Genomic DNA, 23,250 nt, shown 5'->3' with positions numbered 1-23,250 from the left:
TTCACAAAAAACGTTTACTTTCTTATGTATCGCCCATAGCTTTTGTGCTATAATTTTTTGTGATTTATTACCCCCAAATCCTCAAAATTCCCTTGCAAGAGGAGAGCATTTTTAACAATATTCTCTGGCACTGAACTGGTTAAAATATCTGTGTTAATTTTCAACACACAAAATTCCTTGATCAAGGCTTTCATGACCTTTGTTACTGTACGCCTTGGTTTTCAGGACCGCACCTGGAAAGTCCCTGGCTGTGTCTCCACCAAGCAGTAAAGGTCAGAACTTGCAGCGAGGAACCGTGGCCCGCAACACATTCCATGGGACCAAGGAGGCCCGGCGGCAGGTTCAGAGTCCTTACAACGGACCTGGGGGCGCCCCATCCCACACCATGGACACATCCACTGTGGGGTCTGGTGGGGGACGACCCTCGTTTTTCAACAGAATCACTCAGAAATTCAGTCGAAGGTGAGTCCAGTTGTAAAGTTGGTTCGTTGGTTGTTTTTTTGTTGTTGTTGTTTTCTGTGTTTGGGTTTGTTTGACTGGGTATGGGTGTGTTGACATTTTCCTTTTTTTCATGCGTGTGTTCTTGTCTTTGAAGCATGTTTGGAAGAATGAGGTCACTGATGATGAGTTCTTGTTTGGAAAATTAACATTTGGATGGTGTTAAGTGTGCCCAGATCGATTTTGCAAAATCTGTAACCTTGGATCAGCTTGTATTATGTCTATACTTGACAAGTTTTGGTTGTTTTCCATTTTGTAGTTTCTGTCTAGTCACTGAAATTCAGATGAGAGGCCAGACATCCCGTGTTAGTTTTTGAAAGATCTTTTTTGAAAGATAACGACTGAAATCCTGTCTCAGTTCTAGATTGATAACATCCAAAGTGGTTTGCATAATACAAGATATAGAGTGGTCCAAGAGAGTGAAAGTGTTAAAAGTAAACCGGTTTAATTCTGTTTTTTCCAGCTTTTATCATTTTGAAGAAAAACACTGTATTTCTTACAAGCCATCTGTTGATTCGTCAGCCACTGACTTTTAAAATGTTTTACGTTTTTAAATACCCTCATCTACACCCTCTTTCTGTCTGTCAGTTTACCTTTCTCTCTTTGTTCATTCTGAAGTCTCTTGTTGACCTCGCTGCTCTTTCTCATTCTGGCCTGCACTTCAGTTTCTCTCTTATCTTGCTTCCTAGCTAGTTTCTTTGTGTGTGTGTGTGTGTGTAATAATGTGCAGATTCGTAATGTGCAAGATCTCTCTCTCTTTTTCTCTTCAACTGTCTTCTGTCGCTGTCTTTCTCACAAGCATACACACACACACACACACACACACACACACACACACACAGAGAAAGCAAGAACAAGAGAGAATGACTTTGGGTCAGCGTCATAAATAACTTTGTTAAAAAAAATTGTACTTGCGAAAGACATGTTTGGTTCTCAGCAGAGGTTACGTTTTTATATAGAAACAAGTTTGAAATTGATTTAAACTGATTATATTGCACTCAGACAGATGTAAGCATATATTGGTAAACAAACAATCATTGTTGCCAAACAGATTTGAGAGCAAAAGTTGTTTTGGTTCACACATTGAAAGAAATGTACTGTCTCTCTGAATTAGTAGGGAAACTTTTCTTTTTGAAGATTTTTATGATGTTTGTTGAGGAGGTTGACTGTGACTTGTGCTGCATCTGATATAAATACATACTTGGACATGTTTTTCTATTCTCTCTCAGTCCTGGAATGAGGTATTAAGTTTTGAATTTTTTGTGTGTACGTTTTGTGCATTGTTGTATGCCCTGTTCTTGATCCTTGCTTATCTTGCTGTGCTGCTGTATTAGATGACTAATGCAGTGTCATTCAGCGAACCCTGTGTCTTTGGTGGTGTTGTGGATGTTGTCAGTTGTACTGTAGCATATTTGCATTGTGTCGCTGCTCGTGTCTTCACAGAGGTCTGACCCAACTTCAGGAACGGTACCTAATGCAGGGAGAACTGGAATCAGAGTGTTTAGGCCTGTCCTTTCTTTGAAACTAGTGATGGATATTCTGCACATGGAAAGGGTTTTCTTCTTTTTTTAAAAAAAAAGGTTAACAGTTGTAAGAGAAAAAAAGTTCAAGTTTTTTCCCCCCCACACCCCATCGTTTTTGTTTCTGTCAGGTTCTTATGTTATATGATAATAAGGGTGTCCAGATCACCTTCACGCCTGCTTTGAACACCTTATGTTTTGCTCCTTTTTAGAAGTGTTATTCACACCACTAGTGTGAGTTTGTGAGGCATGGATCTGCACAGCATGACTTGTAGAAAAGTACTTCACGAAGTCTCTGCATTGCAGAGGGGGCATAGACTGGAGTGGTGTAACGTCATAAGTCTGTTCTTTGTCCAAGAGCTGTGTCACATGTCCTATGTGAAGTAAAGAGGGGTGGGTGGTGGGTGGGGGAATGGTTGAGAGTGAAAAGTTTAAAGAGACATCAACACACAAGCAGTCATGTACATGCACTAACGTTAGCACACACACAGCTTATTGACAAGATTTTCAGTAATTAGTTGGTATTCTTTTTCAGTCAGCTTGTAAAATGGCAGCTGAAACACTCATTATTGCCTAGCAAACCTTATTTGAAGCACATAGGGATATTGCTCCACCATAGTTCACGTTGTTTAGATTTTGGTACTGGTATATCTTGTTTAGGTCATAATCATCTGTCAAACATATCTCATTATGCAGATCTTATAATGCTTAATTTTTTGCGTTGATTTTTAAAATCCCATACAGTATCATGTTAATGTATGTGTACACTGACAGGTAAAGGGGATATTGAGAAAAATAGCATCATGGTATGACTGCACATTTATCCTGTAAGCTAAACTTTCTGCGAATGTGATGAGATCATCTAAAACTGCTTACCCCTCCCATGGGTTGGCTTCTAATCTCCCTCCCAGTCCCTCCTTAACACAGATGAGCTTCCATGTCATTCCATATTATCATACTCATAGAAGCATTGGGAAGTGGGCACAGGTGGATCAGATTGTAGCACACAGGGATATCCTGTGTCAGTCAAGATGTTCCTAAAGCTTCTGAACTGTATTGCTATGGCTGACTAGAAAAGGGGTTTGGGGTTGTACTTTGTGAGATACTGTTTGCTAAAAATTGTCTTTGGTTGTTTGGGGTGGTGGGCAGAAAAGAAGGAATGGTTGTTATTGGATTTGAGAGCATTTCATGTATTGGTAGGCAGAAAACAAAATGATAGAATCATAGTTGTTGGATTTGAGAACATTTTGTGTACTTGATGATGTCAGAAGCCAGAATGAGGACTTGTTGCCAGTTCCTTGGTATGATTGATCAGAAGAATAGTCTACTGTGTGGTTGTTTGAAATGCCCAGCTCATATTCCCAGATATGTTCATGGTTTTCATCCCTCTCAATCCCATGTGCATTCCTCTCCATTCCAGCACAAGCGTACATATGTTTTCATGCATACTGAGTGTGTGTGTTCCTGATGACTGCTTATCCAGCTCTGGTTTTCTCTTTTACTTTCTCATTTAAAAAAAAAAGCATAGATTTTAAGTAAACAGTTTCCCTGGTGCTTTTTCTGTCCTCCCCACATTGTTTTTGACATGTTTTCCATGCTGTGTTTTTTTTGTTGCAAGCTTTACATCTCTGTTCAGAAGTAATCTGCAACTGGAGGAGAGGTATTTTGGCATGCTCTTGTTTTGCCTGTAAAAGGTGATCTTTTTCCTGTTGCAGCCAGCTTTGTGACCAACTTTGAACATAGTTATATGTGGTGCAGGCAAGATGAATAAGAGCAACAACAGTAGTGGTGGGGTGATCAGACTGTCATATTTTGAATGGTAGATTCTGAAATAATTTGAGAATCTCACAGCACTGAATTATATGTAACATTTGTTACACCTGTATCATTCAGTATGAGAGACTGTGCAGTGTGTGCGCACATGCCTGTGTGCGGAGGATGATCTCATCCATGTCCATTGGCATATTGTGACAGCAATTGTGGATTCTTTAGCTAAACAGTGGAAAGATGCAAGTGAGCAGAATCTCTGGATAACAGTGCAGTGTTTTTTGCTCCAACGTGCTATTGCTATATTTTTCTTTGAAGGCATATTTTTAAGTTGTACACACACATGAAAGAAAACACATTTGTCTCAAGTTGAGAGGTAGTCAGCTCTGTCATGCTTGTGCATTTTCAAATAATTTAGCATGCTTTGGACTCATTTGCTTTTCAGTTTATCAGTGAGGTGGATAGTTTCTTTTTCTTGTTTCCACTTTCCTTTTTTTTTTTTCTTTTTCTTTGTAAGCACAATTGTGTTACCTTTCAAGTGTCAGTTGACTACAGATTTATGACGAAATAACAGTTAGTGTACTGCATTTTGTTTTTGCCTCTGAAAATATACAGTAATCATATATTTTTATTTCAGGGGTATGTTTGTTACTGCCTGAAATAAAATGGCATCTCCTGGATAAAATTCTGCACTGCTAGTTTTCTATTTTCTGTTGTTGTTTTTCTGACATCTTGTTGGAATCTTTCATGTCTTTATCAGTCGTCACTGATGTTCTGCTTTTCATTCAGTCATCTGTATGTTCCTGTCAGTTCTGTTACTTTTGTATTGTAGACTGGACTCTATATTGGACTGGACTTTTTGTCATTTATGGTTTCTTGAATAATTTTAAAAAGTAGATAGAATCTGCGCAGTATTGTTTCTTCCTTCTGGTTATTGATTCTGCTTTCTCATTATTGATTCTGCTTTCTGATTCTGCTTTCTCATTATTGATTCTGCTTTCTCAAATGAAGGAATTGTGTGGGAATGGCAGAGCGTCTGGTTTCATCTAGAGCGCCTGGACATTTTTACCTCTTGGACATTTTTACCTCTCTTTTTTTTCCCCAAGTTCCTAGTGATGTCAATGTGGAAGTTTTTAAAATTAAGTTGCTTGAAGTCATATTCCATCAGCCCTGGTAGGACTTCCAGTTTATTTTGGTCTTTTATCAACATGCTCACAAATTTGGGGTCGATGATATATGCAAACATACTTTGAGATTTTCGGCCTTCATTCCACACCAACATGCACTCTGAAATTGGACCAGTTAGCTCTTGGCAAAGCTTCTATCAGTGTCTGCAAAAATGCAGGCGTGTTTGTTGACTGATGCACATGTTCATGTAGGTATTTTAGTTTGTATGTGGGTCATAGAGAGCTGTAAAGATACTGTTGTTGTTTAAAGTTCACACGTTTTGATTACTAACAATTTTATGATTGATGTGAAATTGCAGTGTCTTCATCATGTGATTCATAGTGTACAAGTTCAAATTCCAGATATGTAGTTATAGCTTTTAAGAAAATCTTTTAAGTTGAAAACAAAATCAGTTTATGTATCAAGTTTTTTAATTGAAATCTGTTTGTTTGCTGTTGTATCTATTCATCAAGCTGTTTGTATCTCAAAACAGTCAGGGGATCAGTTGATTTCATTATCACTCCTGCAAATTAAAATGTATACACTTTGATTTGGATTGAATGATTTGCTAATCTACTGACATCAGGATAAACAAAAGCTAAGATTAGAATGAGTGAAGAGAAATTTCACTTATGAAAAAAAAAACATGCCCCTTTACGGTTTACCTGATTTATTTTGTCACAGTATAACTATGTTACCCTGGTTGTTAACTGTCACCATTTGACTGGCTGCAGTCTGTACAATGATTTCTAAAAGCTGAATGTTGTTTATTGCAAGTGCTAACCTATACATAGATGATGTGTGTGATCCTATTGTTTTCAGCTCAAACCACTTTCAGTGTGTATGTGTGAGGTGTGTGTGTGTTGATTGGTCTGTAAATGTGACACAGAGAGAGTGTATGTGTGTATAGGGCTTGGAAGAATGTACACAAATTAGTTTCCACCTTTCCTGTTCTTTCTTATCACATTCATTCTTCATAATGGATAGTTTGTTCTTGATTGATGGTTATTTGAATTTTAAGCAGTTTGATAGTTGGCGAGTTGCATATGTTTTGGGTATATGCATCTGCTTTTAAATACCAAAGCAGAAAAGGTTGATTTTGAGGATTAGTACCATTTTGTAGAGCTTGAATTGTTGATTTGAGGATAAGTACAATCTTGTAGGGCTTGAATTGTTCACAATTGTTCTGGCTTCACTTGGGCTCTGCGTGATCATGTTTATCTCTTCCCTGGTTCTGATGAAATCTAAAAGTAAGATACACAAGGTCAGAGGAGTGTGTGCATGTGCATTGCCAAACACACACTCTCTCAGACATTCACAAATACATACACATGCACACACATTTTGTTGGTTTCCTGTAAAATAAAAGGAGTCACTTGAAAAATGTCAGGAGTAAGTTCCATGAAATTGAAGGCTCTGTAAGATATCAAAACACATATTATCAAAAACTAACCAACTTCACATTTAGTGCATACTTGTATCATCCATGGAATCTTTTGATTCTAACATGTCTGTACACAATTTTTTTTCATGTGCATGACTAACGTTTGGTTGGATTTTACTTTTTTTTCTAATTTTTCATTTTTATGCATATATATTAACAGTAATTCCATCAGCCCCTCCTCCCCAAGACTTAGTACCATTGACATACATGTAACTATTTTATTGATTATATTGTGTTTGTTTCTCTACCACACCCCACTGCATGCGATTTTTTTTTTTTTTTTTTTTTTTTTTTTTTTTTTTTTAACTCCACCTCCCCCACAACCCCTCTCCTCCCAATGTGTTTGCCTGCACCAGCAGTGAGACTAACACTCTTTGACATGTGAGAACCCCCATTTTCAGAACTGACTCAGGATTACAGTATTCTCCCCACCTGTCTGTCTCGGGGCCTGGGCGACCGAGGCTTCAGCAGTGAGTACTCCAATCCCCACTCCCCTCTCCTTGACCATGTCTCCGCCCCATAGTTCTGCTGAGGTCCTGCTCTTGTTGGGACTCCCCCCTCCACCCCCGTCATCCCATTAAAAACAAAAACAAAAAAAAAACAAAAAAAAACTCTGCCCTCTCCCCACTATCCCTCAGTGTCCCTTCTCCAAACCTACCCCTCCATTGCTTTCCCATATAAGGTGTTTGCCCTTCAATTTTCTCATTCTCTTCTGGTTCTTATTATGTTGGTCTCATTTTCTTTTCTTTTTCTTTTTTTTCTTTTTTACTTTTTTTTTTTTTTTCCCCCCTCGTTAACTGGTTTCAGATGGGTTGTCTTCTGTCTGTATTTATTAAATATACAGGAATGGGGTTTGTGTTACGAACCTTGTCAATCCTGCTACTTCTCCATTTTCATGTCCCACACCCTTAAACCCTCTCGTTCCCAGTGTACCTCCTTCCAGTCCCCCATTCCTTTTTTTCTAATTGAAAAAATAGCATTGATTTAAAGGTAAGAAACAAGATAGGTTTAATCAGATCTGTTCAGCAGACATGTCCCTGTCACTGTCTTTACCATTGTGATATGGACGGCGTGATTAGGATTTTTTTTTTTTTTTTTTTTTTTTTAGGGGATGGAGCTGGTTGGGGGTAGGTGGTTTGTTGAGATGGGTCTTTATAGCTAGCCGTAAGCCCCTTCATCTCATGTTAGTTGGGGTTGTTTTTTTTTTTTTGTTTTTTTTATATATAACTACAGGTTCAGTTTTTTGTGTTTTGTTTTAGGTGGTCATCATCAAACTATGCCTTTTGAAGCATGTATTCTTCTGAAAATCATTGGATGGCAGCAGAAACATTTAATGTTCAAGTTCTTTTTCATCTCTGTTGAAATTATTTCTTCTTGTGACATTTGCCAGGGAAGTCCAAAACAGTTGATTCAAAAGACTATTTTTAACAGAAACATTCGACAGGGGTAAGTGTTGATTGTCTGGGCCGGAGGTAAAGAAGATCTAATATCAGGAATAAATGGGTGTACATGCGCACATTAATACATTGAAATTTGGCAGCAACTTATCACAGTTTTGCTCATTTGGTGTTGTGAGTTGTGGCAGAGAAAAGTCCGGCGTCAGTTCTGTGTAGCATGCATGCTGTGCCTTGAGAGCATGCCGTTGATCATTGGTTCACAAGCTGGATCTGCCAGTTCCCTCGTGGCCCCCCTACCCCTTGCTTTCCTCAGTGGCATGATCGTTTCGTTGAGTGAGTGTAGTACCAGTATACTTGTGACCTGTAGCCAGCACCTGTCTGCAGTATCTATGCACTATGTGTCAAGTGTATCACACTGGCACTGTCAGAACTTTGGATTCTTTGAGCTGTAGCAGATGTAATGAGGTTGTTCTGGAGTAGCTGGTGGTGTTTTTTGGATGGAGCAGAGCAGGAGTCAGGAGCCATTTCATTTGTGTTGTATCGGTTTCACATGTTTGTTCACCCCCGTACACATATTTGAACATGTTACACATTCTCATAGTGCTTGTTCCAGTCAGTCTACTTTATATGTGTGTATGCATGCACTTTGTGTATGTTATGGTGTTGACTTCTTGAACTATTTTTTCTTCCGGCTGTTTGACTTTTCCAGAACTGTGTGTAAGGAATGAGAAGATTTGGCCTGTTTACAGAAAAATATCCTCAATTTTTATAACATATAAGAGAGGAAATTTTCAGTGTTCAACTTTTGTGTCACGAGTAAGATTTAACCTATTGACTTTTTTTTTTTTCCTTTTAAATGAAGTAAATGGTAGAAAAAAATATTTGTAGTTGATTTACCAATATTTGCTTTCTATCTGATAAAAAGAAACTGAAATTTCTTTCTTTGTAGGCATGTTCCTTTGTTTTAAGAAAAGAATAAGAATTGACATATCTGCTGTCAGCAACAATATTTTGTACATTACCACACTAGTACCAATAATGTATTATACTAATTCAGTAAACTGTGTATTTGTAAATAACATTTTGAAAATCATAATTATAACTCATCCTGACACATGTAAATTGATCCGAATATTGTCATTCTAATTTTGTGTTGCTTTTCCTCCTCTTTAAAACAGTTACCTTTTAAGACTCCTCAAAATTATGAAAACACAAACCAGTACTCGGTGTGGACAAGTATATGCCCATAGAATGTTTAAGATGATATTGATGAGATGGATGGTTGGAAGATGGATGTTTGGGAAGCATTAACAAGCAACAGATTCTTTTATTGGGTGACATGTTTTGCGATATCTTAAAGCATCTTTGCCGACATTATTAAGAGACAGCAGGAATATGTTTTGGGTCTCAAGACACCAAGGCTTGACTGCAGATAGGTCTCACTCTCAGACTATTCAGCTTCAGAACTTTCATTTCTCAGCCTGCATTGTTAAGCATTCACCTGAATATGTAGATGACAGTAGTGGGTAATCTGTTCACTGCTTTTATCCTTCATATTTTCTGCACTAACTCTTCCTTTTGTGTTGTTCAGGTCAATGAATGAGCGAGACCCTGATGGGATCAAACCCCGTTCCCTTCGCTTTACGTGGAGCATGAAGACAACCAGTTCCATGGACCCCAGTGACATGATGAAAGAGATTCGCAAAGTGCTAGACTCCAACAACTGTGATTACGAGCAGCGAGAAAGGTTCCTGCTGCTGTGTGTGCATGGGGACCCGAACACAGACAGCCTGGTGCAGTGGGAGATGGAGGTGTGCAAGCTGCCCCGCCTCTCCCTCAATGGTGTGCGCTTCAAGCGTATTTCTGGCACCTCTATAGGCTTCAAGAACATCGCTTCCAAAATCGCTAACGAGCTGAAGCTATGAGAGTGTTCGACTGTTGATATTGGATGCCTTTTTTTTAATCAGCATCGTTAAGGACATACCTCTTCTTTTTCTGTTCCAATTTTGGAAGACATTTGGTGAACCACCACATTGCACCAGCAGGTGAGATATCACTGGACAGGTGGTGAAAGTGGATGGGTGAAAGCGGCAGTTCCTGCTTCTGTGGTGAGCGCACAACAGAATGGGAAAGAAATGCACATCTCTTTTCACTGCATTCTCAGATATTGTGCTGCTGACTTCAGCTGAGAGAGGTTGGAATGTTGCTCAGTTGTAACGAAGGCAGATAATTTAAGGGGAAGTGGAGGTATATTACCAGTTTGCAAAAAAGGATTTACAAAGCTGCTCAGCTGTTTTGGATTGTACTGTGGTGATAAAGAAAAGAGGTTGGGAAGCAGTTCATTGCTGCTGTGAAACGCCCCACCACAAGTAATATCTAAGGAAAATAAGCAGGGCTGTTGTTTCGCTGCCAGTTCTTCTCTGTGGGATAGTACCATTTTGGTGAAATATAAAGATATATAACAAAAGGAGGCTTTTGGTGGGACCAGAAGGAGTGCTTTAGCTCCATGAAGCATGTCACTTGCTAAGATCTGTTTGGCATGGCCTGCTGTTGCTTTTTTTCTCTATCAGATTATCCAGACTATTTTAAAAGCAATAGAAAAGTGTATGATGCTCATCTCTTTCTTGCACAAGTCTCCGCTTTCCTTTCATCATGTGGCCATCAAGGGAAAAGTGATGGGGGGTCTCCAACTTCTCTCTTGATTTTCATCATTGAAAGGTCTTCATGGAGATTACAGCTTTGTGACTATTTCCTCTTTATTTCTTATCAAGGCAAAAAATCTTTGCAATAAACGCTTGATGGTTTCAGCGATCTTGAGACATATGCTTCTGGGGCTTGTGGCACATTTTTCACATGAGAGCAACTTGAGTTATTTATTTTTCTGAAAACTGCTCAGTCACTGTATTGATTGGGAAGTGTAAAATGTTCTAAAAACATTTGAGTACAAGGAAAATACAAAAGTTCTTGGATGGAACAGGAATTTTAATCAGTAATTATTATTCTTTTCTACCTTTCTAATGCAGTGCAACTCTCATCTTTGCATGCAGTCTGCATTCAGAACGTTCAGCACTACTGTTAGTCAGAGCACAGATGTTTTCTGCTGGAGAACTTGGGCTGCTTGATATGCACATGATTGTCAGATATTAAGGATGAAAAAAAAGACTACAAGCTCATCTTGGTGAAAGTGTGTGTGCATGTGTGTGCGTGAGCTTTGTTTGGGTTTGTTCATATGCCACCTCTTTAGCGGGCATCCCATGAATTGGCGTGGCTCTAGAAGTATGTACTGTAAGATTTTAGAATTGACCATATATATATATATATTGAATGACTGGATGCCTCATGTTGGCTCAGTTTCCAAGAATGAGTCATGGTTGGTGTCCACATTTGCAGGTGTAACGTCTTGCTTAAGGAGGTTGGTCACCTCACCTTGAAAAGGTCACCTGTTGAACACTCTGATACATTTCCATGGTCTTGGATTGCTGGTTATTTTGATAATCATTGTAGCATGGCCCCAGCACCATTTTGCTGCACCCCACATTGATGTATTTATATAAAACCTTTGTACATGGACAGGGAGGGGGGAAAGCTGCCAGATTTCTTCCCTTGGTGCCGGAAACTGAGGTCCTGTGATTTTTGTTTTGTCTTGCCAGAGAACATTATGCACATAGGGGCAGGATTGACGAGAATGACTGAATGCAATCCCTTGATTGAATGCAATCCCATGGTAATAGTTTGCAATGACACTGCATTAATATATGTGTAAACAAATGACTTTCGTGGTCAGGAGCTGGTTTTAATCTTTTATTTCTAGTTCTGGTGTGTTTGCCGTTTGGCTTGCGGTCATTTGTGTAAGTATTGTACAGTGTAATTGGTCTGTGACTGTGATGCTAAGTATGCATGTTTATAATAATGTCCTTTGTGATGGGATAGGTCATGCCATGATTGGATCAAACAGGCATTCAAAAAACATGAGGGATTCTTCTGTTCATATGATCCTGGTAAAACCCAATCAACAGAACATAGGATGTGCTGTGGGTAGGCATAGTATGAAAGCGGTAGCTGTTTTGCGTGTCAGTTGATTGACTGAAACTTGCATAAAAATGGTGTGTGTGTGTGTGTTAGGACAAGAGGATGGGATATGACAAGGGGTATGAAAAGAATAGATGACCAGTTTTGTTGGACAATGTTTTTAGTGGAATGTTTAAAGAAGCTTGTAAAAAAAAAAATTTAAAAATCATTGACTGCCAGTGAAAACAAAACGATGGTATGTCTGGTACTGACTAAAGATGTACATATATGGTGAAAATGCATGATCAGACAGTTGTTGCAATATTTCGATTGTACATACATTCATTGGCCCTTTCATCCCATTTTAAAACTTCAAAACCATATAAATTCTGATGAGTTTCCTGTTTCCTCTGCCAGTCTAAGAAGCCCCAAAGTCAAGTTTTCATGATTTTTGTATAATCCCCTTCTTTCCTTTTCCCTTGAGTTTCCAGTTTGGTTTTTAGCTTTGTGTGTTTCTTTTAAACCTGCACCCCATCCTCCTAAAGCATTCTTTTTCATGCTCTTATGTTCCAGTAGTTAATTTCTTACCAGCCACCTACCATACCATGATCATTAATACACACAACTGTTCCTTTGAATAATGTAGCATATTTTTGCTGTGGAACTTACAACACACGTCATGCTCAGGTGGAATGACATCAGGAGATGATTTGTGTTGAAGATGTCAAAACACAATGTTGTCCATGAAAATGTCAACGCTGTTGAACACAGTTGACTGCAAATAGATGTCTGCTTGGTGTGGGATGTCATGTTGATGTCTTGCAGCAGCTGTTCAGGTTTGTTTTTTTTTAACCCAAGTCAGCATGTCATTGGCAAGAGAGACCAGGACAATCTGGCATTGAAATAACTGGTTTCACTGTATGTTTGTCAGCAGTTCTAAGACATTGAAAAACAACAAAAGAAATGTCTGTACTTCCAAGTTCTGAAACGCTGTGATTTTTGCTTTGCGTTCCTAACATTCAGACATGACTGAATTAAAGCTGATGTTCATGCTTCCGACTTGCTGCTGTTTGTTTCAAGTCGTGGAAGTTTCCAGAGTTTGAAGATTATGCACCACAAAATCTTCAGGGCAAGATAAATGTGGATGAAAACACCTGTAAAAAAAAATAAAAAGTAATCTGTATTGGATGAAATGCCTTTACAGGATGTGTGTAAAATGGGAATGTGTCAGTGTTCAGAAAATCAAGGCACAGTATTAAGTTTCTGTTGATTTTTTTCTCTCCAGTTCTGTGTAGTCTTGAGACAGAAAAAAATGGTGCGTGCAAGTGTATGAAATGTCAGTCATATTGTAACAATTCTGTGGATAGGTTTCTCTTGTAAATTTGGAATTTATCTGGGTTTGACTGTAATCAAGGCTGCCAGTATGAGTGAGAACTTGCATATGCGTGCATTTTAAGGAAAGAGGCTTTGTTCAGGAAAAAGTGTACCAGCTTGGTTTTTTAACAGTGATACAGTATGTGTAGATTAAGCAGTTGTGGATGTGAGTGTGCAATTTTTTTTTTTTTTTTTTAAAGTTTCAAACCAACGTTTTTTGAATGTCAGATTTGTGGGGTCATGAAACTAGTGGATGTATCCAAATTCAACAAGAATTTCTTACATGTTATTCAATTAATTTATAACTTATTTATTTGGCTCATAATCATTTATAATTTATTTATATGGCCTTCATTTTTGCACCTTTTTGAAAAGTAGCTATTTAGATTGATACACATTGTGCATGAATTTTAAAAAAAGGAACTCCGTTTCAGTCCAAAGTTTGGCCATCAAGCCAGCCTTAAATTGGACGATTAAAGGATTCACAATGACTATGTTTGTGCAGGTCAGACCTCTGTGCAGCGGTAGGAAGGGAGCATTTATCTTTGACCAGCTTGATCTGTCTGTCTGGTGATGATGTCTTTGTCTTTTGGACACTTGGCACATGTGGGGAAAGAGGGGTGGGGAGGGGGAGAGAATGGGAATGAAGGAATGGGCCTTTTTTTTTTTAATAACAAACTTTTTAATTAAAAATATTTTATTCCCCCACTTCCCAAAAGTTACTGGTGCTCCCCATTCTTCTTTCTTGCACCTCAACTCCCCACTACCCTCCTCTTACTCATGTTTCAGCGTTGGTGCAAGGGCTGGTCATATATTTAATAAACTGATAAAAATTCATTCAAAGTACATGTATTTATTTCTCACTGTGTCTATTATTGTGTATCCTTGGTAAAGGTTTTTCCCTACACTTTCCTGTCAATAGTTCCATACAGTTAGACACAGCACTGATGGATACACCAGTACATTTCAAGACTGAACAAGGAAAGGATAGGGGAGACCAGTACAACAGTTATGGACTGTCCTGCTGCTTCCTGGATCATTTCCCTTCTGCTCAGCTTATTTGATGCGAAGGGCCAGGTAAGAAAAAGAAAAATGTAAAGTAATAATGCATCATTACATGATACAGCAAATGAGACCACACAGTATATACATTCTCTCTCTCGCTCCAAAAAGTTTATACGATATCACGCATGCCTTCACACATCCAGTGCTATTACAAGGATACAACACAAAATTATCACTTAGCTCAAGAACATCCACATTGTCACTGAGTTCAAAAACAACCCCATTCAAAACAAATTGCTTGTAACCCAGCTGAATGCTTACCCAATGTCAAGGCTGTCACCATATTAAAAATAAATGTTGAATCAAAAACAGCGCACACACACACACACACGTATCCCACAGACAGCTGAGAGTTTAACAAGAGAGGCAAGGCCTTTAAGACTCGTGTTGGATGCCCACTTAATTCAAACAACACTGTGAAGCAGGCCATGTGGAGAGAAAGACATCTTGACGTGACCATCACCTTGACCTCTTAGTCTACACGCATTTATGTTCTGGCCCATATCCATCACAATTTTCCTGTACACCATGTGACCATTAATTGACCTTTGACCTCTGACTTTATTTACACATAAGGTTTTCCTTGAAATCAATCAGTGCACCAAATTTGATAATCTACAACGCCTCTCTCTTGCACATAAAAAAAATCCAGTCAATATCATATGTTGTTTTATTATCTTGACCTTAAAGCCCTTATTTTGGAATTCTCCAGGGATCATGATGTGCCCATGACCAGTCACAATACCAGGTTCGATTTTTTTGGAAGTGAGATATGGTCTGTCAAGTTGTTTTTTTTTATCTGTTTTACATGTAATGACCTTGTCTTTTGACATCAACACTGCTTGCCAATCATGATAAATGGGATGACTTCGAAGGTCCTATTCATATCTACCAGCCTGTCAAGTTTGGTTCCTAAACCACATATTGCCAAGAAAATGCTTATTTTAAAAATTACCACAGACACACATGCGTGCACGCACACAACGTGTCATTACATAGACTCTCTCTGTTTACACATGTGAATCAATATATTTTTGCTGCAGCACTGGCCAACCGTAAATGTACAAAATCTCTGAGTGCACACAGTACTGTTGTCGGTGCAGGCCAGCTTGTATATCACAGAGTGCATACAGCTTGTTGCTGGCACTTACCTGCAAGGTCTGTCAGTCATATCACTGGAATGTAGACACATCAAGGCACCTCCACAACACAGCAACCTGAAACTCAACTGCAAACGTTAGGAAAGCTATGCAGTTAAGGACACTGGCAGCTCTGGACAGCCTGGTAGGTCAATATAAACAGCTGACCACAATTTTCATTTTTGTCTCTTATGCAAGTGTCGTGCTAGAAATAAATTGGAAAAAAAACACATGAGGAAGAAGTTCAATGATGATGCATACAACACCTATTGGCATATGTGTGTGTGTGTATAAATATTACCACTGTTGCCTGTCCCATTCACAGCATTTTTATTTTTTAAGAAGGAATGAAAAAGGGGGGCCAGTCAAGTAGTCTGCGCCATTAAACTGAAAATGCTTTTGTGACTGGACACTGCAAACATTACACCAATCATCGAAAAAGACATTTCAGTTACACTAACAAAAGAGAGAGGCTGCAGAGTGATAAGGGAATGCAGGGCCCTGCCATTCCAACCTAATACAGAAGACAAGGAAATGGGTCAAACAAAGGAACAATTCAAGAGGGTGGCAGCTGCATCTACTGTCGTCATCAGTTATCCAGCTGTTATCTTAAAGCAGAATATGGAAGTCCTGCTCAAATACTCGAAATGGTGCAAAGCCATGGTGTAACACACATATCCAATGAATTTCCAAGAATGACACCAAGCCATGGTGTATAATTTCTAATACATGATTCTACTGTAATGGATGAAAATACAAGCTCAATGAAACTTAATAACCCTACAAAGGCCCACACTGGGTTTTGTTGTTTTAACAACACATCCTGTTGCACAATGGCTATGCATATAATGCTCTGAGTGCAAATGTTTCTTGCAGTCTTCAATACATGAAGTGTCATAATAATCCCAGCCAGAGTGCCACAAAGCCATTTTAGGTAAAACATAATGCACAGAATCATTGTTTCATGTTTGGACTGTAAAGGAGATTAAAGAAAACAAACTTTCAGTTACAGATTGATAAAATAAAAGAGACACAAAAAGAGAACTTTGGAATGCTTGTTTTAAACAGAAATGTGTGCATTTATCCCTTTTTTTTCTTTTTTTTTTCTCCCCTAAATAGAGATTTTTCCACTGACCAGCAATAAAAACTTGATAATATTGCTAATATACTAGGTCAACTTTTTTAAAAACCCAGACATAACATTGTACATTAAAAATGCATGGTTCGATGTCCATGCTCAGAAAATATACATATATGTTCATTGTAAATGTAAACGAGTACCTAAAGAAAAACAGGTACTAGGCCATCACACCGTTGATTGCCTCTCAGAAAGAAAGGTAGAGAGGGGAAGCGGCCGTAAGTCTGGCATGAAAGGTAGAGCGCGATCCATTGCAAAGCAAACGAACAGTCTCTCTGGGCTGTCCCATACACATTAGATTGAACAACATCAGGTTCCCACCCTTTTGCGGCATATCGGTGGCAGTGTGTGTGCACAGTTGGGTGGAGGGAGGAATGCACGTATGTGTCAGGAGGATAGCCTTTGTGACAGTCGGCGAGGCTCTAAGCACCATAATTTGATTTGATTTGATGTCTAAGGAGAGCTCTGTGCCTGGACGAGTCCATGTATGCCGCGTATGTAGTGTTGGTGTGTGTGTACGTTCTTCGGTTTAGCATCTTTTCACTATCAGTGATATTAGACAATTAAAAAAAAAGGGTGGGGGGGGGGTGAGGGAAGAGGAAGACAGAAAAGGTAGAAAACTACCAAAACATGCATAACGAACATGCAATTACATTTAACAGTAACAATTCAATAATAATAGTCATCAAAAACCATTAACACCATTCTGAAGTACATTAAAGGAATGTAGAAATAGAGCTATGAACAAATGCCTGTGAAAGTTCGACCACAAGAACTTCATCAGAAATAGCTTTCCAAAAAATCACCTGCAGAATAGTTATTCTCTTTGAAATACTTGGGCAAGTAAACACTTGGACAGTGAAACAAACAATGATGCAAGCTGAACTGTTTACCACAGACGCATGAAACATTTTTACTATACTATGTCTTCAGCGCATCAAGTTTTATACGGAAGAAAGTAGAGGTTATTAATCTTGTATAGCAAGCTGATGGACTCGGTATCTTTTCTTTAATAATATTTTCGGGGAATAATGTCCCTTTATGTTTTAAAAAACTTTTCCTTCCATCGGTTATGAAATCGACCCCATGCTCATTTTTCAAACAAAGTGTACTTCCTTCCTTCCTTCCGTAGAGTGGCCACAGTCAATACCTGACTATTCTATCACTGACTAACTAGAGTATTCCTCTTTTACAGAAAGACCAACATGTATTTTTGTCGATTTTTCTGAATCTTGTGCTCCTCTTTTAGCAGCCTTATCAGCAGTCCCACATGAGAAGGTACCCAACAACAAAAAATTACCTCAGTCCATTAGATCCTCAAACAATGTACCAAATACATTTGCTTCAATATCTAAGTCAGGTCTTGTTTCGAGGGTAAATAATTCTAGAGCATAAAGTACTGATTTGGAATCAACAAATAATGCTGTTTTCGAGAAAACTATCTGATGGCTCACTAAGTAGTTCAGAGCTTGTATAATAGCTATTAGCTCAACCGTGAATATCACTTACAGTGAAAAGTCGTTAAACTAAAGAACGAACGAACGAATATGGAAAGATGTTTTACAATAAAGTAAGATTTTTCAACTTTAAAGGCAGGAATACAGAAAGCTGCACCAGCATTTCTGTCATCAAGAACAGATCCGTCTGTAAATATAATAATTATGGAGATTATTCCGATATTTTTCTGCTATATGAATTCTGACAGTACTTGTGATATTGATGTTTTGTTTTTGGGTTTTTTTCCTTTTTTGTTTCAGAATAACTGATATCAAAATGTCAGGCTTCCAACATCTCCCAAAAAGGAACAGGAGTATGATGTGGTTTTGAAGCTAACTCTTTCATGTTAACACCAGATTCTTTTAACAAATTTGAAACATAAGTTCCAACTGTTTATTGTGATGAAATGGCTTTAGCTCTTTTAGGAAAATCAATGTCAGATCTTACTGTCAGTTCATCAGCAATTAATTTTTTTGTCATAGGGAATATTGCTGTTGCTATCTCACGAACCCTGGCGCAGTAGACACGTCAGTTTAGCGTGGGAAAGAAAATGTATCTGGCTGGAGTATGAAGGTGGCAAAATGAAGTGCATCAGATAGTCATGAAGAGCAGACTGCCTGGAAAATGAAAATGGGTCAGTCTCCAGAACTTTGTTGGAAATGGGGGTCTCTCAGTCTGATTCAGAAAAAAAACATGTGTTTACAATGATTATTCAAATGTTTCACATGTTATTAGGATTGCAATTCATTAGAGAAATGTCTGCAACAATTTTGTAAGAATATGGTTTGTTCTTGTGTCTTAAATGTGTTGAAAATTATTATAAACCTCCAAAATTTCGGCGCCATTTTGTGACATGGCAATGTGTCTGAACATGAAGTGGTCAGAAACAAATAAGTACAAACCTGATTAAAATCCAGTACATACAGACCTGATCTATATTCATTTGTTGCAATAATAAAACATTGATCATCAGTAAAAATGGTACATTAAGTTTGAAATATTACGCAAAAAACCCGCGTGACAGACGTAAACAACCCGTTCCTCTTTCATTCAAAGGCAAGCACATTCATGAATACACTACACGTTCTTTACTTGCAACAGTTGGTCAGCACATCTATCTTCTGCAGCACACTCATTTTCTGAAAAAAAAGTATATTCAACTATTTAAATGCAATCGACGTCGTATATTAATTTTCAGTTCTGCTTTTCTGTGTTACTTCTGTAAACGACCCAATAAAAATATACATGTAAACAAAATTAGAACTGTTTCCACATAAATCATGCGGATTGATTGTGGGAACCACGCCATGTGCTGGTCCTTTACTGCCGTGGGATGGATGATGACAAGGGCACCGAGGCTTACATGCTCTTATTGTGGCTCGTGGGGAAACAGATTCCCCAAACACAAAAAATTTATCTGCACTGCTTCACGGGGGACCATTATGTGCGAGATATGTGGATGGAGTGGTACCCAAACACATACTTTGGGTTCACCAGCCTTGCTACCTCTTTTAGGCCTTACCAGGTGGAGGCTCTGAAGGGGATCCCTAAAGACCGTCTCCTTCTCGAGACTAATGCCCCATACTTTCCCATGGCTGGGGAAAGCTGGTCAGCTCCAAACCAGTTGTATGCAGTGGCTGAAAGCCTGGCCACCCACCTTGAGATGGCTCCTGAGGAGCTGTTGGAGGTCTCTGCCTCCAATGCCCTCCAGCTCTTTCAGTGAGAGGTTGTTGGGTCGGTGAACACATGAAACCAAGCAGCTGCTGAGGTCTGCATGGACATCTGCTTTTGATTCAGGATGAGAACTTGCCATCAAAAGAATGGGGGGGAGTATTGTGAAATTGGGTGTAGCAGACACCATTTACTGGAACTGCCATCCCAAAACTAAGAGGAAAATGATTCCAATTTCTGCAACAAGTCATCACAGTTCCACCCAGACACAGTGGTCTGTAGTAGTTGTTTAGGGGTATACAGTGTATAAATTTGTGTCATTAGTCAGTGGAAGTTGGGTTACTGTGCAGACAGTGTGTACGGTCAGTGACTATGACCTTGTCTCCTGGATGCATATTATAAGACTGGCAGCACAAGGCTTCATGTGCTGGCCTGGAGGTCCAGTGGTCTTGTATTATGTAAGGAACCAGGACCCCAGTCAGGCAGTATGTACTGCAGTGGTTTAGGGGGCTGGGTGGGGTGGTTTAGGCATCATCTGCTTGGTGGACCTATGTGTATGGGCCATGTGCTGCTCATGAGTTGACTGTCAACCTTTGGAGTGAGTCAGTGGAGACATGTTTGGGAGAGAAGGGGTAAAATCAGAAAGTTTCTGCCTTAATGCAGAAATGATGCTCCTACAACACATGCATAGTACAGTATCTGTGCTGTGTGAAGACAGAGGAATATGACGGTCTAGCATCATGTAGCATTGAGGGCACTAGAGTATGAAGTGCGAGCAAATGGTTCATTCTGCTCTGGAATCTTGAGAAAGACTAGATTTCAGGATGTCACAGCACCTCTTCCATACAGATATTATTGTTGGTCCTCTGCTCTGTGTGTGATGCTCCATGTTCAATATTATCAACTTTGGAGACAGTAACCCCAGTTGACAGACATGAGCAGTGCAGACAACATGAGAGAAGTCCATAGTGAGGATAGTGCCAGCAGCACTTGAAGGGAAGATACACTGGGGAGATACAATGGCATATGGATTGCTGTTGGGTTTTTTTGTTTTGTTCTTTTCCAAAAACAGTCCTGAGAGTGTCTTAGGCCATGTTCACTCTAACCCCAGCCAGTTGACAGCTAAGACACAGCAAACACACACACAGCCAGTTGCTGTCAGCTAGAAACAATATGGCCCCCTCCAGACGGAAGAAACAAATGTTATTGGCATTCATGCTACAAGTATCATTGAACATTTCTGTCCTATGGGCCAGCCATCCATCTCATCTATCAATATTAGACAAATCAAAAAAAGCTGGCTGAAGATGGAGCTGGTCGCCAGTGTGAACACTTACCGCTAGCACACAAGGTGGGAAAGCGAAAAATGTGTGCACAGTTCTTGGCAACTGCTGGCAGCAGTTGGCTGGACTTAGTGTGAACATAGCCGTAAGAGTGACATTGTCCACCAAATTTTATTGATGGCTTTGAACTGATGATCATGAAGTATTGATGTACTTGGATCAGACAATGCCACACTTCAGAGGAATAGATAATTGGGTTTGAAATTGTCTCAAAAATGTATAGCCTTCATGCCATACTCTCATCATGACCCCAGTTCCAGTGTCCCCCACCCCTGTCCACGCCTGTGGTGAGTTCCTGTCAGTCTTTTGGCATTGGGAGACTCAAGGGGACTGTAGTTGGAGGGATGTGGTGGCAGTCTCCAGTCAGGGGATGACACAGTCATGCTCTATGACCAAAGAAAAAAAAAGTGGGGAGAGGGGGTGCTTAGCAGGTGGTGTCCAGTGTTTGTTGGATCAAAACAGGCACTACTTACATACTGAAAGTGACTTGGCAGCTGCACTGCCTAATATTGATAGTTCTTTGTGGACCTCCAGCATGAGGACTGTGCCAGGCCCTCCACCCCCCCCTCAACCCTTGGGGAAAAAAAAAAAAATCATATAAATGTTAACATGTGGAAAGTTCACCGGCTTGAAAACCTTTGTGCGTGTTTGTTTCAAAGTAAAAATGTTTATTTCAAGATGAGTGTGCATATGTGTGCGTGTGTGTGTGTGTGTGTACATGCACATGAGTGTGTGTGCAAGTGAGAGAAGAACCATCTAAATAAGTACATGTTTTAAACTGGTGCACTTCCCATCAGCTTTTCTGTCTACCCTTCATTTTCTGAACATGTTTATTTTCAGTGGTGGAATAGGTACTAGTCTTGCGCATTCTGGCAAGTATGGAAAATTTGGCATATTCAGTTGTGAAACGTTGTTCAAATTCTGGGCTGACTAGTACCTGTGACTAATTCCACCTCTGAACATGCGAGTTTGGAGGTGGTGGGGGTGGCACAGATTTAGTAGGGTTTAAAACTGAAATTTACAACAAGGAGGAATGGCCAATTCATAGAGTTAGACTTAAAGGGGCGCATATTAACTCACTCCATGCCAAGAGTTTTTGCCCTTGCCAATCCCTGAAAACCCAGGGTTTGTATAGGATGGGGAAAAAATTGTAAAACAAAAACAAATAAACACCCAGACAATTGATATTTAGTATATGTATGCAAGGAATGTTGTTCCATATGTGTGCAAAAAATAAAAGTATTTACTCACCATCTTGATGTTGATCGCGGTATACATATTTTGTGTATTTTTTAGCATTTTTGCACCCATCAGAAAGGTACACCAAGTGCCCTTGAACATGTTCCACATCACATTCTAACACTATTTGAGGAACTGAAGACCTAGTGCATGCAATGAAGTATGAACAGGTGGTGAAGAAAGTTGAAATTCACACATACAAAAAAAAATATTGTCTCTACATAATGAAAAAAAAAGGAGTTCACTGTACACAAAAGCCTGATGTAGTATCACCGACAATAGTCTTGTCTTGAGTGGAAGAGCTCATGGCAGGTGATGCTGAGTCCTGGGAGGGAAAAAGGAAAAATTGTCAGTCCAATCACTGGTGAAAACACTTGCAAAATCGTCCGTTTCCTCAGTGGTTTCGTCGTCTGTGTCTGTCTCATCTGTTGGCCCCATGTTCCTCACTTTCCTCTCCATTGTAAACACTCTCTTCAGCGGCCAAATCTATTTCTAGTTCATCGGGATCTGGTCCAAATTCACTGTCCGAAGAATCAACATTATCTCCTTCGACATCAGCGCCTTCAGTTTGGATCATTTCCAAAGCATCTTCGACGCTGAGTAACATTTCACCTCTCCGACCATGTCGAACACTTCGCCGTGACGCCATCTTGTCAAACAACTTACAAAGCTGACAGGGGGCACGCTTTCTTATCAACTGCGGTTGAGCTTATCGCGACACACACGCAGCGTGTGTGAATGAAACGCTGACCAGAGGTGACGTAAGATATCACATCTGCTTTTGATTTTCGCATCCGACGCGTCACTCCGACAGCACGACTTTTTAAAATCCAAGTCCGCATATGCGGACACTGGCATCCAACGCTTTCTCCGACGATGTCCGCATATGTGGACAATGGCAGCGAGTGAGTTAACCTTCTTCACCTCCCTCCCCCCTCGACCCCCCCCCCCATCCCCCCCACCAACCAACCCTGTCTTCAGCT

General features: G+C 39.6%; 1 protein-coding gene across 10 annotated transcripts in view; it reads left to right on the top strand.

Moving 5' to 3' along the window:
* The window catches only part of LOC143280936 (MAP/microtubule affinity-regulating kinase 3-like), a 53,301-nt gene extending 39,287 nt beyond the window's left edge, over positions 1–14,014 (top strand). For 7 of the 10 annotated variants that reach the window (XM_076585735.1, XM_076585733.1, XM_076585739.1 and 4 more), the window contains 4 exons: positions 226–462; positions 1,728–1,739; positions 6,798–6,866; positions 9,385–14,014. In XM_076585735.1, coding sequence (XP_076441850.1) covers positions 226–462; positions 1,728–1,739; positions 6,798–6,866; positions 9,385–9,718 — 652 coding nt within the window. In that variant the 3' untranslated portion in view covers positions 9,719–14,014. The remainder of the gene's footprint in view (positions 1–225; positions 463–1,727; positions 1,740–6,797; positions 6,867–9,384) is intronic. The other 3 variants (XM_076585732.1, XM_076585736.1, XM_076585737.1) reach the window with 3 other exon arrangements.
* The last annotated feature ends 9,236 nt before the right edge of the window (positions 14,015–23,250 follow it).

The sequence above is a fragment of the Babylonia areolata genome, chromosome 4 (genome assembly GCF_041734735.1).
Source record: "Babylonia areolata isolate BAREFJ2019XMU chromosome 4, ASM4173473v1, whole genome shotgun sequence".
Classification (NCBI taxonomy): domain Eukaryota; kingdom Metazoa; phylum Mollusca; class Gastropoda; order Neogastropoda; family Buccinidae; genus Babylonia; species Babylonia areolata.
The sequence above is the reverse complement of the archived record's forward strand: the minus strand, read 5'-3'. Positions and strand labels throughout refer to the sequence as shown.